The sequence below is a fragment of the Cavia porcellus genome, unplaced genomic scaffold, assembly GCF_034190915.1.
Source record: "Cavia porcellus strain 051 isolate PalLab524CR breed Dunkin Hartley unplaced genomic scaffold, mCavPor4.1 scaffold_3, whole genome shotgun sequence".
In the NCBI taxonomy this organism is placed as follows: Eukaryota; Metazoa; Chordata; class Mammalia; order Rodentia; family Caviidae; genus Cavia; species Cavia porcellus.
Genome location: NW_026947486.1, coordinates 50168761 through 50185867, shown reverse-complemented (window position 1 = coordinate 50185867; position 17107 = coordinate 50168761). Strand labels below are relative to the sequence as shown.

At 31.8% G+C, this 17107-nt stretch overlaps 1 protein-coding gene across 1 annotated transcript in view; it reads left to right on the top strand.

The window, feature by feature from the left end:
• The first annotated feature begins 1787 nt into the window (after positions 1–1787).
• The window catches only part of Pof1b (POF1B actin binding protein), a 92150-nt gene continuing 76830 nt past the window's right edge, over positions 1788–17107 (top strand). The window contains exons 1-3 of the mRNA XM_063246158.1: positions 1788–1849; positions 1955–2251; positions 16974–17048. Of these exons, the coding sequence (XP_063102228.1) occupies positions 1970–2251; positions 16974–17048 (357 nt within the window). The 5' untranslated portion in view covers positions 1788–1849; positions 1955–1969. The remainder of the gene's footprint in view (positions 1850–1954; positions 2252–16973; positions 17049–17107) is intronic.

Sequence of the window (17107 nt, the reverse complement as noted above, 5' to 3'; positions counted from 1 at the left end):
TGTCTATCCTTTGTTTTGACTGACTGCTTTGTTTTGTCATATTTGGTTTTATTCTCCTCAAAAAAAAAGTAATAGGAACTATGGGCGTAATAAAACCCAAAATGTGTAAACTTTGTTGTAAAAAAGAGGAAAAAAAAGTGCTCTAAAGGATACAACTGTAAGTGTGGTTAGGTGTGTTATGATAGATAACCATATTACTGAGTTTTTGTTGGATCATTGAACACAACTGTTTGCAGTCTCACTGTTTGAATGTCTACTTTGTATGCATTAATCCTATAACTTGAACAACTATTTCTAAGATGACAATATGTAATCTATTAACTAGTGATTTCTTACCATTTTTTGTAATTTTGTATTACTTATACTCTTTTACTGTTTTGGTTTTTTCTTTTATCCTTTAAATAAAATTTTTTTAAATAAATGAAAATATATAGTCAGTGATTTAAAAACTTTTAAGTTGATTTTGAGCATTTTACATTCCCTTCTGCCATAATAATTCAAAGATTCCTTTTAAAATTACATACAAGATGGCATTTTTGAATTGTTTCATTTTTACTTTTCTACCTAGATTTGTTAGTCAGATGCATAACAATTACTAGTAATACAATATGTAAGATTTTAGACTCTAAATTGAATTCAATTATGCTCAAATTTGAGATCCATCATTTACTAGTTATTTTATATTGGGCATTTTTTTTTTTTACTTTTCCATATCTGTGACTCATTTTCTCACTTAAACATCCTTATGAGGTTGTTGCAATAGTGAGATAATTCATTTAAATCTTCATGAACAGAAATCATTCTTTCATTCATCAGGAAAAAAAATAGATGACTAGTTAACTGGATGACATTCTCTTGCTCTCCAGAATAGTGTGTAGTATATTGGGCCCTATCATACATATACACACAGGAAGATACCCCTTTCTGAAGGCACCCTTAAGTGAATATTCTGGAGTTCAGTGGTACTGAAGTCCCTTGCAAGACAAAATCTAGTGATTAAATGGACATTCCAAATTAAAATTTCAAGTGGTAATAAATAGATGTTGAACGTATCAAAATCTCATCATGTCAGGTAAAGCACCTCTTGAAACATCTGCCTTAGTAACTAGATAGTAAACAATCAAATTCAGTGTTTCCTAGAGTACAAATGAATTCAAATTTCCTTGTAAAACTGCTAAGCAATAGACATAAGTGCCAAAATGCAAAACATTTGTGGAAGGGCTAGGTTTTCCTAGCCCATTCTGACCACATCTTAACCTCCGTTTCTGGACAAAAAAATCCAATCATTTGGGCAAATATCTTTCAAGGTATGTTAGAAAAGAGTTGCTAAAAGAAAACCTCACAGAAATCTTTATCTGTAACTTGGTATTGTAAAGAATGCAGCTTTTATGTCTGAAAATTGGTATGTCCCTAGGCAAATATCTCTTAATTTGTTCTGAGATTCTGAAGCAACAGTGCTTAAACTTTTAGCCACCTTGGCTAAATGTAGGAATCTAAGGCACTTTCATGTGATTTTTATGAATTTTTTTTTTCTCTAGCAAACTTGGCCTTTAGTATGTCTTTGCCTTCAAATTTCTGATCTCATTGGCTTCGAAAATCTGGCTTCAGTCCCAAAAGTCTGCATTTTCGCTTTATCTAGACTCCTTTGCCTACTGAGAAACTTCATACCTGTTTTCTGGCAAGGCAGGGCCTCTCTTGGCACACAAACCTGCCAGGCGAATCCACCCTTCAGGGGCGTGTCAGTTCTATTTCCTGGAGCAATTTCACAGGGTGGTTCCACTTTTCATTTAAACTCAAATACTTTGCTACCTCCTCTGCAGCTGCCAGACCTGCTCCTGCTCTTGCCCAGGTAACTCAGTTTCTCTCAAACACCACAAGAAGAGCTGGTTGATAAAGGACTTCTGTATATGAGCCTGCACTTTTTTTTCATTGTCTTTTTGTTTTTATTCCTTAGGGAAAGACTGACAAGATGATGAGCTCAAGCTATTTGAACGAAACCAGCAGCAGCTGTGGAAACCAACAGGCCTCTGAGGTGTTACAGTACCAGCCCCAGCATTACCATTGCCACCATCAGTCAAGCCAAGCCGAACAGCCTCTAGAAAAAAATGTAGTCTATGAACGCGTGAGGACCTACAGTGGGCCCATGAACAAGGTAGTGCAAGCCTTGGACCCCATCAGCTCACAGGAAGTGCTCTCCCCCATCAAAACTGCCTCTTCCTACCAAAACTTGGCTTGGAGCAACCATTCCCAGGTACAACGAATATAGCTATACCAGAATAATAGAGAAAGGAAACCTTGAACCTCATATTTCCTCTTTCTTTCTGCTTTTACTTACTTTACAGGGGATCTCTTGATGGATTGCAATTATGTGTGCATTGGACAATCTCCCAAGTTCCAATTCTTGGCTGTTTCTCATTTACTAGTGCTTGTGGCTGTTTGTTTAACAGTTCCAATGATTTTTGTAATCTAATCAGAGGATAAGAGAGCTCATTTTTCTGTTGAATTTAAGTGGAAGATCTGATCTAAGCAATGTATTTTTTGCCTCTAATGAAAAACAAACATTAACTTGCATACAATAGTTTCTTTAGGATTCTTATGAACTCAGTGCATATAGGATACAGAAAGGTATTTTTTTAATACCAATTACAGTGATTCAGGGATAATGATATGTTGGACTGATAATTATTTGTTTCCAGCTAATAGTATGAAGTGCTTCAGAATAACAGGCTGGTGCAAATGTCACCCTGAATTGTTATATGTGCCTCACTTCTTGACAAGACACATTGATTGCACAGACTAGATGAATTTTTTATGAAATATTGATATAAGGATACCAAAATAGTGGAAACAAGATTGTATAAAGGAAGATGTAAGTAATTGTTATATGAAAGCTACAAAAGATGGAACTCTAAGATACCTATGAAAGTGACATGAATTCGTTTCCAAGAGTTTGTTAATACTCTTGGCAATAAATGAAAAATGACATTGCAAGTCTGTATAAATTCAGAAGTTTTATACCTTTGTTTCATTCTGATGTCCTTTACAGAAAATGTGAATGTATTAAGCCTTGTGAAAGCTTCTGTCCAATCTGAAATAGTGTTTTCAAGATATAATTTGTATTGTGATGCTCTCACAAAGCAGTCACTGGTATGTTATCCTATGTTTAATTATTATACCAGTTTAAAATAGTATGAATTACTTTTCCAAAATTTTAAAATTTAAGTCGAATATGAAAAATTTCTAAAATAACTACATTTAAAGAATTTTTCAAATAGATATCGCTAAACCCCGAATGCTGCAATTTTGCTGTTACATTGAACACTTAGTATGATTTCAGGGAAAAGTACCAAAAAAAAAGATCTAAGATTAAGTCTCAGTAATTTGCTTGTTGAGAAAAACTCCCTCTGTACTGAGATCAAGGGGAAAACAAATATAAAGTCTGAAAATACTAGTTCCTACTAGTGTTAACAATAATGCAAATGGACATTCAAATACTCAGCAGGGTGTTGCTAATGCAAAACAAAGTGGGTTTGATCTTTGTTTCATATCCTATTTGTCAGAGTTACTTTATTCCATTAGCATCTTTTCATGTAAATTTGTTAGTGAAAGAAAATATATATGCATTTAAAAGCTGAAAACTGGAAAATTATAGACACTGAGTACAGAAAAGATTTTGAGGCCTTGCTTTATTGTTTGTTCCTTGGTTCAACTTTCTCTTTTAATGGTACGAGGCCCAAGCCCGTTGAGCTTTTTACAGTATGTTCCTTTTTTACCTAATATTTTCCAGAGTGATCCCCACACAAAAGTATTTCCATCCTGAAACATAGGCCCCCATAAAAATGTATGTAAAAACTTTAGGAACAGAAAGTTTGACCACAAAAACTGGAACAAGAGATTGGATTCAATGTCATTTTAAAACTTGAAGTTATTTATGATTGAAAATTAAAGAAAAGTAAGATGTAGGTAGAGATGAAGAAGATGGGATCAATGCTATATGGTAAAACAAAAATAAAACAAAACAAAAAGACTTACTTCCATCATTCCCTTGTTGGTACAAGAAAAAACCTAACTACACAATTTAAATTTTGTTGGATTTTATGATAAGAGAAAATGGCAGGAAAACTTTTAGATAGCTGACATAAAGAATCTGACAAGAAAACTCATCTGTTTTGTGTTATTTCCTTTCTTCCTGTTTATTTTTAGGATGGCATTGTGGTATTATATAAAGTGTACCTAGATTTGATCTGAAATTACCTGCACAGCAACCAAATGGAAAAGATATGTAGGCAGGTTTGTTATATACCAGGACAAGCAGGAATAAACAACACATGTTACTCCAAAACTTTTTTGTTAGTTGTAGGTTTTAATAAACTATGTCTTTAATATGCTATGCTTTAAATGAGTTTGTATGTAGCAGTTATTCTGGTGCCAGAATGTATGACTGGTGCAGCAAGGGAAATGAGTATTACATTCAATTCTTGCTCACAGTGAAATCAATTAAACTTTTACTTTGCTTTTAACATTTTAGTGTTTAGATAACTTTCAAAGAACTCATGAGATTTCAAAATATATGTGCCAGTAGTAAAATATATTCCCTTTGAGAAACTGAAAGTGAGATCAATCTGTTTTCTTTCCTGAATCTTAATTTTAACTAAAGTAGTACATTTAGATTTTAACCAAATGCAGAATTTTATTATTTTCTATTTCTAGTATATTAGACAATATTTTCCCCTATTATAATCTGTACACTAAAATAGTTTACAGATAAAAACACATTTAAATTTCTCTGAATACATAATGTTGCTTTGTTTCATGTCTATAATTGATCAGATATATTTTTAAATTGTTATTATTTTGTGTGATAAGTAAGATATTTGTTAAAAAAAAAACATAGAAACCAGTAAATAGGGAGGGCCTGAAAACAGACTGGGAGGGGGTAAAATTCAATATTTTTAGCAAACTGTTGCATTTGTCTGTGTAGAAAATGTAGAATATATTCTTTCATTTAGTAAATATTTTTTTAAAATATAGATGCTTTATTATTGTAGCTAAAACAATTGTTAATTATAAAATTTCTGAAAAATGTTTTAATTCTTTTCCTTACTTACCAGAAATTATTTACTATCTTATCTTTTGTTTGAGACGTGATTTTGTTTTTCCTTCTCTTCCCAAACTCTTGCAAAAAAAAAAAAAAAAAAAAAGAAGTGAATATATGTTAATGAATTGAGCAGACAGCTAATATTTTATACGCCTTTGAGCTGTGTAACTTAATATTTGGATGCTAAACACTTTGTTTTATGATATAACTGGTAAAATGGTGATGTATAAAAAATAAGTTACTTGAATTCATGATAAAAATAAAATTACTATCTTTAACTATACAAGTAAGGACATTGATGCATTTTTAGAACTGAATAGAGTATTATAAGTAAATGGATTTTTAGAATCTAATTAAAAGAAAAGAAGACAAAAACAAAAACTTAGAGCTCAACTTTAGAACTTAAATATTAACCAACGATCATTAATTTAAAATGAAATACTGCCTTAAATGAACAGGATTTATAGCAATTAGTTATTGAACTAACATCTTTCCTCCTGCTAATTTTCATGAAGTTCAAGATATTTTCAGAAAGGAACTCTGTTTTTGAGAAAAAATGGATGAACACATTTTTAATCTGAGTCACTCACTTAACACATGCTATATTTTAAGGAAAACACTGATTTTTCTGGGGAAATACCATTTGTTTGTGCAGGGAAAGTATACTTTGAAAATAAACATGGTCTATAGCTATCTAGTATGCCTAACTACATTTCATTTTAAAAGATTATTTTGTATTGTGGTCACCAATATAATGTGAGTATTACAAAGATTGTCCCACTTTTGAATTTGAAACTTATAATTGAATCTAACTCTAGGCAACAGCCTATGGGAAATGTGCACTTAAAAAAGATAGCTGCTATCCCTAATTACTCAATTTGGGTTTACCTTCTTTTACATGATTTTTCCCTTTGTCTTTGCTTCTCAAAATTACAATTGCTCCCCAACTTTGTTACGATTTCTGTTCCAGAAAATTTTCCTGTTCTGTGGGAGGTAGAATGTTGCTTTGATAAATTGTTGACCAAGGGTGTAGTCCCTAAAGTAAATACGTTCAGGGAAGTACGTGGCCTGAAAAAAAGAATAACGTCAGAATAAACCAACTCTTGTTTTCAGGTTTGGTTACTCCTTTTGTACTTACAATTAAATGAAGCTGTAGAAATTTTGAGTGCAACAAATTGCTGACAAAGATGCCCGTGGCAATTGCCTTTTGTTTAAAGTAGATCTGGACCTGTTTTCAGTGAAGGGCACTCATAAATTGTCATTGTGGGGTGACATTGTGTAGAGATAACAGCAAGAGGAACAGGAAGACGGGAAATTTTATTTGTCTTTGTCCAAATTTCTTTGTTTGATGATTCATGGTAAAAATAGAGATTTATTGTTATCTTAAACTCCTTTTAAAAGTTAAACTTTCTAAGCAAATATACTTCATTCAAATCTTTTCACACCAGGAGCTATTCTGATAAATACTTAAACCATTTAAAGCAAAAGCCTGCACTGCGATACACCTGCATATTTTATTTCTTCTGTATCTACTAGTTTTCTTCAAAAAAAGAAGAAACATGACCCAGGAATGAGTCGCTCAAATAACAGATTTCAGTTGACAAAAACGAATGAAGGGAAGTAGTCCTATCATTAGTACTTTATATTGTTTTTTGTTGTTTACTTTTTTTATTTTACTGGGAATAGAACCCACCGAGTCTATTGTTGAACTATACCCCAAGACCTTTTTCTTTTTTTTTTTTTAATTTTGATACAGCCACTTGCTTTCTATACATGATAATAGAGTAACAAAACTTTATACTAAATGAATGAAGTTTGTTTCATCAACAGAGAGATGATTATACTTTACAGGATATTGTTGTATAAAGTTCAGAGTAATATTTCAGCAGTAACTTAATGCATGGATTTAACTATGTTACTATCCATTCAAATGGTTAATTCTGTCAGCACAAATGTCAGGTAGTTTTAAAATATCTCACCTCTTTGCAATCTGTTGGACTACATTGTTTCTAAGCCAGTATTATTTGTTTCCAAAATTGTATATCTATCAAGCCTGATAAGAACATCTACAGGCCCCCATGGCTTTCCTTCTTAGAATATTGTGATATATTAGTCTTTAAGCAAGGATTCAATTTTCAAATTGCACAACATGAAAGGGTGCCATGTTCACTTCTGCAAACTTTAGAAAACAAAATCCTGTCCTTTTTATATAATGATTTCTATTTTCTAATTCTTATTTCCAAGAGTTTTTCCTGGATCTATTGAACTAAAGTATTAAGCTCTTTGAGCAAAGCTATCAATGAGAAAATGAGAGTGAATATATAGCACTTGATGAGGTTCAGATTTTTTAGTCTAAAGAACAGTCAAAGAAAAAATTCCTGTAAAATGGGTTTTAAGTGAAATTTACATGAAATATCTCAGGAAATGGTGCAAATAATAAATACATAATGATCAGGTGAACTTGGACAGAATCACAAAATTCTAGAAGTAGTGCCTAGGAATGTAGGTGTAGATTTTAAAATTCTTGTGTTTAATTTCAATTCAAATATTTGTTAGTTGTATGCACCATTTGCCTCAGTTGTAAAATGGGACAATAATAACGTATAACTCAGAGGATTATTGTTGCAGTTGAATATGATTATGTATGGTGATGAATATATAGCAGTGTGCCTGACATACAGTAAGTGTTATGTATTACCTTGTATAATGTATTATCTTGAATAAATCCTTAATCTCTTAGGAATTCAGTTTTCTGATTTGTAAAGCAAAGAAAATAATACCTTTCATCAGGATTGTAGTGAGTATTGAAAGAGCTAACATGTGAAAGTATCCAATAGTGCAATGTTTAACAAGGATTTAATATTTAATAATTTTGTTCCTTTTATTTTTTATATCTGAACTTTAATAATATATCCAACAAAATCCCCTTGTTAGACAAACAACATGATAAACTAAATGAACACTCTGTAAAGTAAGAGTTACTTTGACACTAGAATGATAAGGTAAACTTACATGCTTAAAATGCTTATTGGGGCCACCAGCTAGGAAAATAAGTAGGAAAAACATTAAAACAATTTTTCAAGGTGCATGATATATGGTCAAAATATTGGAACAGCAAGAATGTATTTATAATATTTACTGATGTAAATATCATTTAGAAAGACTAATTTGGAAGTTCTCTTGTTCCTAGCATCTTTGAACTTTAATCTTAATTAAGATGAAATTTAAAATTGGATTTTTATTATTTAAATGTAAAATGATATCAAACATAAAATATGTTCACAAGTCTACCTCTCACCTAATGTCTCCCACTAGGGATTCATACTCAATATGATAGATGCTGGCCACATGTGGCTATTTATAAATTAGTTAAAATCAAATTTAGCTTCCCAGTGACACTTGCCTCATTTAGAGTACTCAACAAAAATGTGTAACTGGTGACTACTGTATTTGATAGTAGCATAGAACACTGCCAACATTGTAGACTGTACTACTGAGCAATGTGGCACTATACATTCAAGCCATATATAATTTACTTTTAAAAATCTGTAGTTGCACATATTTGTTGTTATATGATCAGCAACAATGGGCATAAAGGAAGCCATAACTTCTTGAAATATAAGTGAGAGTAATTCAGTAGAAGAGTTAAACTCACATTTTAATAGAACTGAATGAAGGATTTATGCATATTTCATGTATATATTCTTCCATCTAAATAATTTTTGCCAGAAGCCCAGTTATTCACAGAAGATGGCTGGGAAGAGACAAAAAATGAAAAGTAGTTCCTCTTAATCAGAATGTCTTATTTTTGGGCATGTTCCCCATTCTTATCTTGAACTGCTGAACGCAATCCTCTTGCCTCAGCCTCCTGAGTACCTGAGACTAAAAGCATGTGCTACAACGCCCACTTTCTTGAGGATGGAGGAGTACATGATTTGAGTTTTACACCCTCTCTAAAGTATCTTTTACATTCTTTACATTTCATTTTTAGAAAATAACGTTTATTATCATTACTACTTTTGCGGTAAGATAACTGAGACACAGAAATGTTATATAATTTGCTCAAATTCATCCTGCCAGAATATGTTACAAATGGAGTTTAGACCCAGTAAAATCTCTGATATATGATTGTTTATTAGATTTCATGGTAAATATTTATATGTGTTCCATATATGAATGTATAAAGTCCCTCAGAATATGTTAAGATATAAACAAATAATGCAGATGAACATAAATAAATAGTGTAATTGAACATGGCATTTAAAATATTATATGATTGACCAATAAGAAGGGATTCTTGTTATTGACAATTATTTTGTATTTTTTTCATAAATTTAACTGATTCTACACCAAAATATAAAATGCTATAAAACAATATTCATAAATTTTCAGTTATTTGAAGAATCCAAAGCATTTGGAAGACCACTGATAGAAATATTATAAATAAATAAAATTATCTTGTACCTTTCTGTGTAATACATTATTTTAAAACTAAAATGACATTTAATTAATAATGTAGAATCAAGAGACAGGTTCAGGCCTATAATCCCAGCACTCCAGAGGCTATGATAGGAGGATTGCTTCAAGTTCAAAGCCAGCCTGGGCTACGTAGTGAGCTCAAACCCAGCCTGAACTACTTAGTGAAACACTGTCTCAAAAAATAAAATTCAGAAGCAGATTCCAACTGTGAGTTCAAATGCCCGAACTTGATGATGTTGCAGGATCTCTTAGGACAAGCTGATACTACTTCTACAGTCTGTCTCATTACCCACCTCTTATCACTTTTTGTTTCAGATACACTAGACTACTTTTTCTGGAACAGACTGAGGATTTTGCTTCCCTTCCACTCTAACCTTTGTAAATTTTACTCAGGGTCTGGTGATGTCTACTCTTATCTCATATTACTATACAAATCTCACCCATCACTTAGAACAGGTCTGGAAAACCATTTCCAGAGTTTTGTCAGGCTTAACTCTTCTTCCCCTTTCCTCAGTGTAGTATTTTACTCTCATGTCCATCGTAGATAAAGTACCCCTTTATAATTAATGCATTATTTACCACAAGAAGACATAGATGCCTAGAGTATTCAGTAATGTAATACTTCTTTGGTCTTTCTTCCCCACTATTCTTTACAGCTGAAAGTTGATTTCCAAAAGATTTATTTTGATTTGACTTAGTTTCAACATTTTAAAAAATAGAATGGAACTTAAAAGTTGTATGTAAGTTTTCTCTCTTCCCTTTTCCCTTTCACATTTTTTCTCCTTTTCTGACCTCCAAAAATGCCTGACTGTGCCTGCCATCAGTGGCTTTAATAAAGTTATATGAATTAAGTGGGTCTATTTCTGTCTTTAACTCTTCTATAAAATCTCTTTGAATTCAACACGGAATACATAGATTCTTTTTTAAAAAGTGAACAAAATGGCTGGGGATTTAGCTCAGCAGCATAAGCACCTGCTTTGCAAGTACAGGGTCGTGAGTTTAATCCCTGATACTGATAAAAAAAAGTGAACCACACATAAAATCAACACAAGAAATATATTTATAATAAATGAGATTATTTTCTATTCTAATTCTTAGACCCCATTAAACATTTAGACTTAACTTGTGTATATTTGTTTTGTCCTTTTTTCTCCATTGACAAATATGCATCATTATGTATTATGGCAAATATTGTTAAAAAGATACCTACTCTAATCAAATTTCACATCATTTCCCAAGGTTCTTGCTACAATACTTCTTTTAAGCAAATTATCTCAAAGCTGCTAATTTGCTTATAGATGTAGTCCCTCTACCTCCCCTTGTGCTGATATTCTGTCTAGGTGATGTGCTTTCATTTTTGAAAATTTCATTCAGATTCCCTTCAGTGGCTTAACATACAATGTACTTGTCTGGAGATTGCCTCATAAAAGCTAATACTACTGTGTAGTGCTCATCTATACAGCAAAACACAATTAGAAATTGTGTGGAAAGATTTTTATATCTAGCATAATATTTACTCAGTTATCTGCTTAATGCAAACTTCACTTTCAGAACCCAAATTCCAACAAAAATTAAAGGTATTTGCAAACTTAATTTTAACTAAACATTATTCTCTAGAAACTTTGCTTAATAATCAGTCATAGTGGCACAACCCTATTTCAGCACTTGAGAGGCTGAAGCAAAAAATGGCAAGTTTTAGGTCTACAATGCACTACACAGTGGGAGCCTACCTCAAAGAAATACATAGATAAATAAATAAACTAAAAAACTTGCCTAAATTTCCTGCAAACGTCTCATATCACTGCTTTGCTCCTTCCCCCCAAATTCAATGACACTCAATATCTACAAATTCCTTAGTCTGACATTCAGGCCTCCATGATCTGACTCCTTTGGGCCCTATTTTTCTAAACCACTCCATCTGTTGTCCTATATGTCAAGCAAAATATGAATTATTGTTCTTTAAATATAGCCCTAAACTTTTCACAACTCTCATTGCTTTTTTTTTTTTTTGAGACAGAGTTTCACCATGTAGCTCAGGCTGGCTTCAAACTTAGCAGCAATCCTCATGCCTCAGACTCCTGATTTCTGGGATTATAGGTGTGTGCCACCACACCAGGTACACCCATTAACTTCTAATCTGAACTGTCCTTATGCCCCACCTCATCAAACTATAAATGCTGAAATTATGTCAATTTATCAATGTCTTTTTCAAATGTAACATTCTACTAAAATCTCTGATTTTCCCAGGTTACTATTGTGTCTATGTTCCCATACTAAACTTTTTAATGGCTTTTATATAGTTTATTTAACTCTTACTTGTAATAGTTTTTATCTACTACTTGATTGTAATCTTGGTGAGAGTAGACATTCTATTTTATTTATTCTTTATATCTCTCTATACCATTACATTACAAAGTTCCAGTTAATAACTTCAACATGTATATACAACCAATCAGCAAAAATGCCTTTAATTAATATTTTTGTTCTTCAAGAAACTTTTTAATATGTTTATTCTGTAGAAATTCAAAAATTAAGCATAAAAGCATCATCATGTGCATTTTACAAATTGCACAGGGTACAAATAAAAGTGACCTATATTAGGTGTTATATATGTATTATACAAATAAAGAAACAAAGTCTAAAACAGTACAAAACAACTTGCCTAGATAGCAGAGCTAGTTAATGAATGTGCTGAGTCTAGAAATGAGCTCTCTTATTTGTACTACATCAGTTTTCTCCATTGACCTTATTTAGAAACTAAGTGTTTTTCAGTTCACAAGATTCATATTTTATATCATTAAATAATTTTATAAGTATCCATGCTGTACTTTTTGCATTCTAGAATATATATATATATATATATATATATATATATATGGACAAAAATATTTCCATTCTGATTTTCAAGATCTTGCCTTGAAAAAATCCTGGAATTCAGAATATATCAGCTTTAGCTTTTTAAAGGTATTTCTTATCTCTTGAGGTTAATTTTATCTCTCTGACTTCTAATTTTCCTTCTTTCTCCCTGGCACTTTGCTTGCTCAAAATCACCCTCAGTATGGTAAGTAACTAAAAAAATATGAGCCATCCATATTTCAACTTATTCAAATCTGAAAAACAGTTGGAAATAAGCTATATTTTTAATGGTAAATTTTCTAGGGTAATTAGTTTTGCAGTTCTGATTTAAGATGTAATAAGTTATGGGTAATCATTTCAAGTGATGTCATTAACTTATCTGAAAAATCAGACTGATTTTAACCCACTCAGACTTTAAAATTGGTAACTAGGTACAGTTGGCATAAAATAAATGTCGAAGTTACATCTTTCCCAGCATTGAAAACCATTACCTGAGGCAGGAGAGGAATTTTATACCAATCCTAAACTCACATAATTGTAAGAAAACTCTTTTCACAGAACTTTACCTAAATAAAATTTCCAACAAGTTAACATTTATGTATTTAGCAGGTATGAGCCAGAGGGATAAGTGACTCAGTTATATGCTGCATATATTATCAGAAAAAAATAGGCATCCAGGAAAATTGAATGGCTTATGTTATATAACTACTACAAAAATTAATTTTTTATTGAACTGAGAGCCCTGTGACTATATTCTGTAAATATATCATGTACTCTATCAAAAAACCCTAGTGAATTTATACAAGCTTAAATTTATGTAATCAAGGCTGCTCTCACACACAGTCACTTGTGGACAAGTTTCTTATTTGAGACATCCAAAAATTTCCTTTACAGTAAATAACAAAACCACAAATATCTAGCTATTATAAAGAATAGTTTAACTTAACCATATAATTAGGTTATACAACTTGAAAAACAGAAAATATAATGAAGCAAACTCTAGAGTTCTGGAGTCATGAGATCTTATTCAGAGTTCCATAAGTTAGAAATTAGTATTAGCTGTGTGATTTTTACCTAATTAACCTATTTTTTCTAATATGATTCACAAGAATAATGGGGTTATAGTGGTACCTGCCTTATGATGTTGTTATGATCACTGAATAAGACCATCCATGTAACATAGCTGTTAGTTGTCACTTTGTGGTCATCATCAATATTGAAGGAAAGAAAGACTAAAAACTTAAAGGCTTTAAATTGTTTTGCCATTATAGAAACATAACATAGAAATTTTCTCCCATGTTCACTGAATGTCAGAAATAGAAAGGAGTTTAAAGATATTCACATCCTCTTCTCATTTATTTGCATGAGGAAAGTGAAGATCATAAAAATGATGAATTGTCCAATACCATACCGCTAGCTAGAAGCAAATCCCCAAATTCTGACTCCAAGCTCAGGAGTCTCTCTACCATGTCATTATAGCCACACTAACTAATCTCTGCCTCAAAGTATTTGATCCCTGCTTCAAATTATTTGGTTTTCAGGAATGTGGGTTTGTGATACAGAAGACACAAGAATAAAACATGTTGCTCTTCATTGAATTTACTTATTTCAACATGAAAGATTTAGATGTTACATAAACATAATGGTGGTAAAAAGTAAATACATAGGTTATTGTAAGGTAGGTTTGAAATCTTTTCCTGGAGTACCTGTAAAATTAAAGTATCTTCTTTATTCATTCTTGAACAATTTTGTCATTACCTATGAAACAGACAATGTCTTTTTGCAGAATGACTTAATTGCAATCTTGCCTAAAACAAATGCCACTGAAAGTACCTTCTATCATCAGTATATTATTCATTTGGGTCATTAGCCCACATTATCTAATTCTGTAGAATTGTAGGGGTCTTTTTTTAGCAAGTTTCCACAATCACTAAACCTCATGTTCAGAAAATCATCCATTCCCCTTATTTTAAATGAGAACTCTTGCCCTTTATATAAGGATTTTGTTCATTTTCATTTGTTTATTATTAGTGCATATCAATTATACAAAATAGTAGTTTTATACCATTATGACCTACCTAAATCCATAATGTTGAAACTTAAATTTATACTGGTCAAGCATCTTTATCTCTAGGCCACTGTCTTAATTTTTTAATTTTTAAAGCTACTTCATATATTCTATAATACCTAGGATTGTGTGAGAGAAAACCTGATTTGTCTAGATGATAAATTCTAATATTAAAAGCTCAGGAATAACTAGAAACAAGTATATAACAATCTCTGGAGTTAATATACCATTTTCCCAAATGTAAAGTTAAGGAATTCCTTCATTTTAGAACCAAGCTAGTTTTCCCACACACAAATGTGTGTGCATGTGACTATTTGTGTTAATATCTGAAAGTTTATAAAGTTTAGTAAAATCTTTTATCATAAAAACTACTCTATATGGCTAATAAGTTTCGTCATGTTTTGTTTGCTGGTGCTATCAGATGTGAATTGGTCAAAGGAAACAGAAAAAAAAACCTACTATTTATAGGCACCTACTAGGTACAGTTAAGAATATAAACCGTCTTCTTAGAATGTTACTAATATTAGCTCCATCCTAAACATGCCAAACAATTTAAAGTAACATTCAGTGGTGAGTAATTTAATACATTTTCTGGTGGATATATAATTATGTCTTAGTTACTTTCTCTTCACCGAAACACAATACCCCAAACCCACAGCTTACAAAGAAGGAAAGGTTCATTTTAACTAACAGTCTGTAGTGGTTTCAGTCCATCCTGGTCTGGCTCCAATGCAAGGTAGAATGGTAGAGTGGCATGGCAGAGGAATATGGTGGAGGCTCCCTCACGGCAAGGCAGACATGATCCCATTATTCCTTATAATTCAGTCACTTCCCCAAAATGACTAAATACTTATGAGTGCAGGAAGCCTTGGAGGGGGACATCTGATAGAAACCATAACATATTGACACAACCATTTGGGAACTCAGTTGGTTATTGTCTATTAAAATGAATAATGTTTGAATCTATGATCTAGGAATCTTACTTTTATGGAATTCTAAAGAAACATTGCACAAGGATGTTCATTGTAGCATAGTCAAAAATCTGGAAATAATTTAAACCTTGATTAGTATTGAAGTAAATAAACAAGCTATCAAACAAAAATGGAGCACTACTGTTTTAAAATATCTAAGACATACACTTAGTATATAATACAGAGATATTAACTTGCATAATAAAATCAATAAATATCAGTACCTGTACATATATTTTTATAAAGCTGACAGTTATTTCTAAGTGATTTGAGTGGAGGGAGAATAGTTAACAGAAGGCTTTTACTTTGCCAATGTAAAGATTTATTTTAAGAATGTACCAATCTGTTACATATGCAAAGGGCACTCTTTTCTTTACTGTCTCCCTGAACCTGTACTTCTTGGATCTGCAGAACAAACTCATGATACTATTTATGACCACTTTCCTAAATGGAAGAACATGTACCTATTTTTTTTACAATCTTTAATTGTCTGCATCTATCTGGGAAATTCTCCTTGGTTGCAAGCAGAAAATAGACATATTTAAAATTTCCCAGGAATACTGAACCTACAGTATTGTTATTGATCTCAGAGGAGCAGGCGGATGGAAATCAAACAAAACAAAATAAGTAGCATGCAGAATATTTGACAGAATAAATGCAACACCTTGTTTTAAGAAAACATTTAATTTATATTTTAGCTATGGTCCTGTATTAGTCTGCCAAAGTTTCACTCATGAATCTCAGATTTTGATTTTAATAATTCTCTTCTAAATAAAATATTTTTATCTTTGTAAGGAAATTTCTTAGATTAATTTGAATCAACTGTAAATTATAATAAAATATGAAGAGACTGAGTAATGCTATCAACTCTGCACCTAGGAAAACTGCAGGTTTGATGATCTGGTAAAAGATGTGAACAATGCCAAAGTAATCAACACAATGACCGTTTTATCGAGTAATTATTAGAAATTTAATTCTTTCACTTTTATGGATCAATTTTTAAACATCGGAGTCTACTGTTTGGAATTAAACTAATATCAGATGAGAAAAGTAGTAAATTAAAATGCAGCTTAAGATAGTCTAAGGGTGACTATTCTAGTCAAGTTTTCAAAAGTAGTTTCTTATATTGGTCTGAGAAGTTTTACAGTAAGTGTTTTTATTTCATAAAACTTGCATTCATTTTCTTAATCATAGGCATGTCATAACATTGGGGTGTAGTTAGGTTAGTTCTCAAGGAAAAAGGAAAAATCTAACAGTACAAGTAAGATATATTGCTATGGAAGTGTCCTAGAAAGTATTTTATCACTGGATTACTTGCAAGGGGACAAAGGAATCCAAAAACATGTTCTTTGGAAAGGTGTATGTCACTTAAGAAAGTCTTATGTAGTACTCTTATGCCTAATAGTATTATAAAAAGTAAAGGAAATCGTATCGTGGGAACTTAATACTTTCAAAGGACATTGCTCAGTAATAATTTTTGAACCTTGTTTTCTGTCTACAGGAACTCCATTCTCCAACTCTGAAAATATCAACTTGTGTCCCAAACAACTTATATATAACACAAAATACTGACCAGGTAAAAGAAACTATGGTTTACTTTAGATTTTCTTCTTTTTATGTAAGCCTTACTTATAT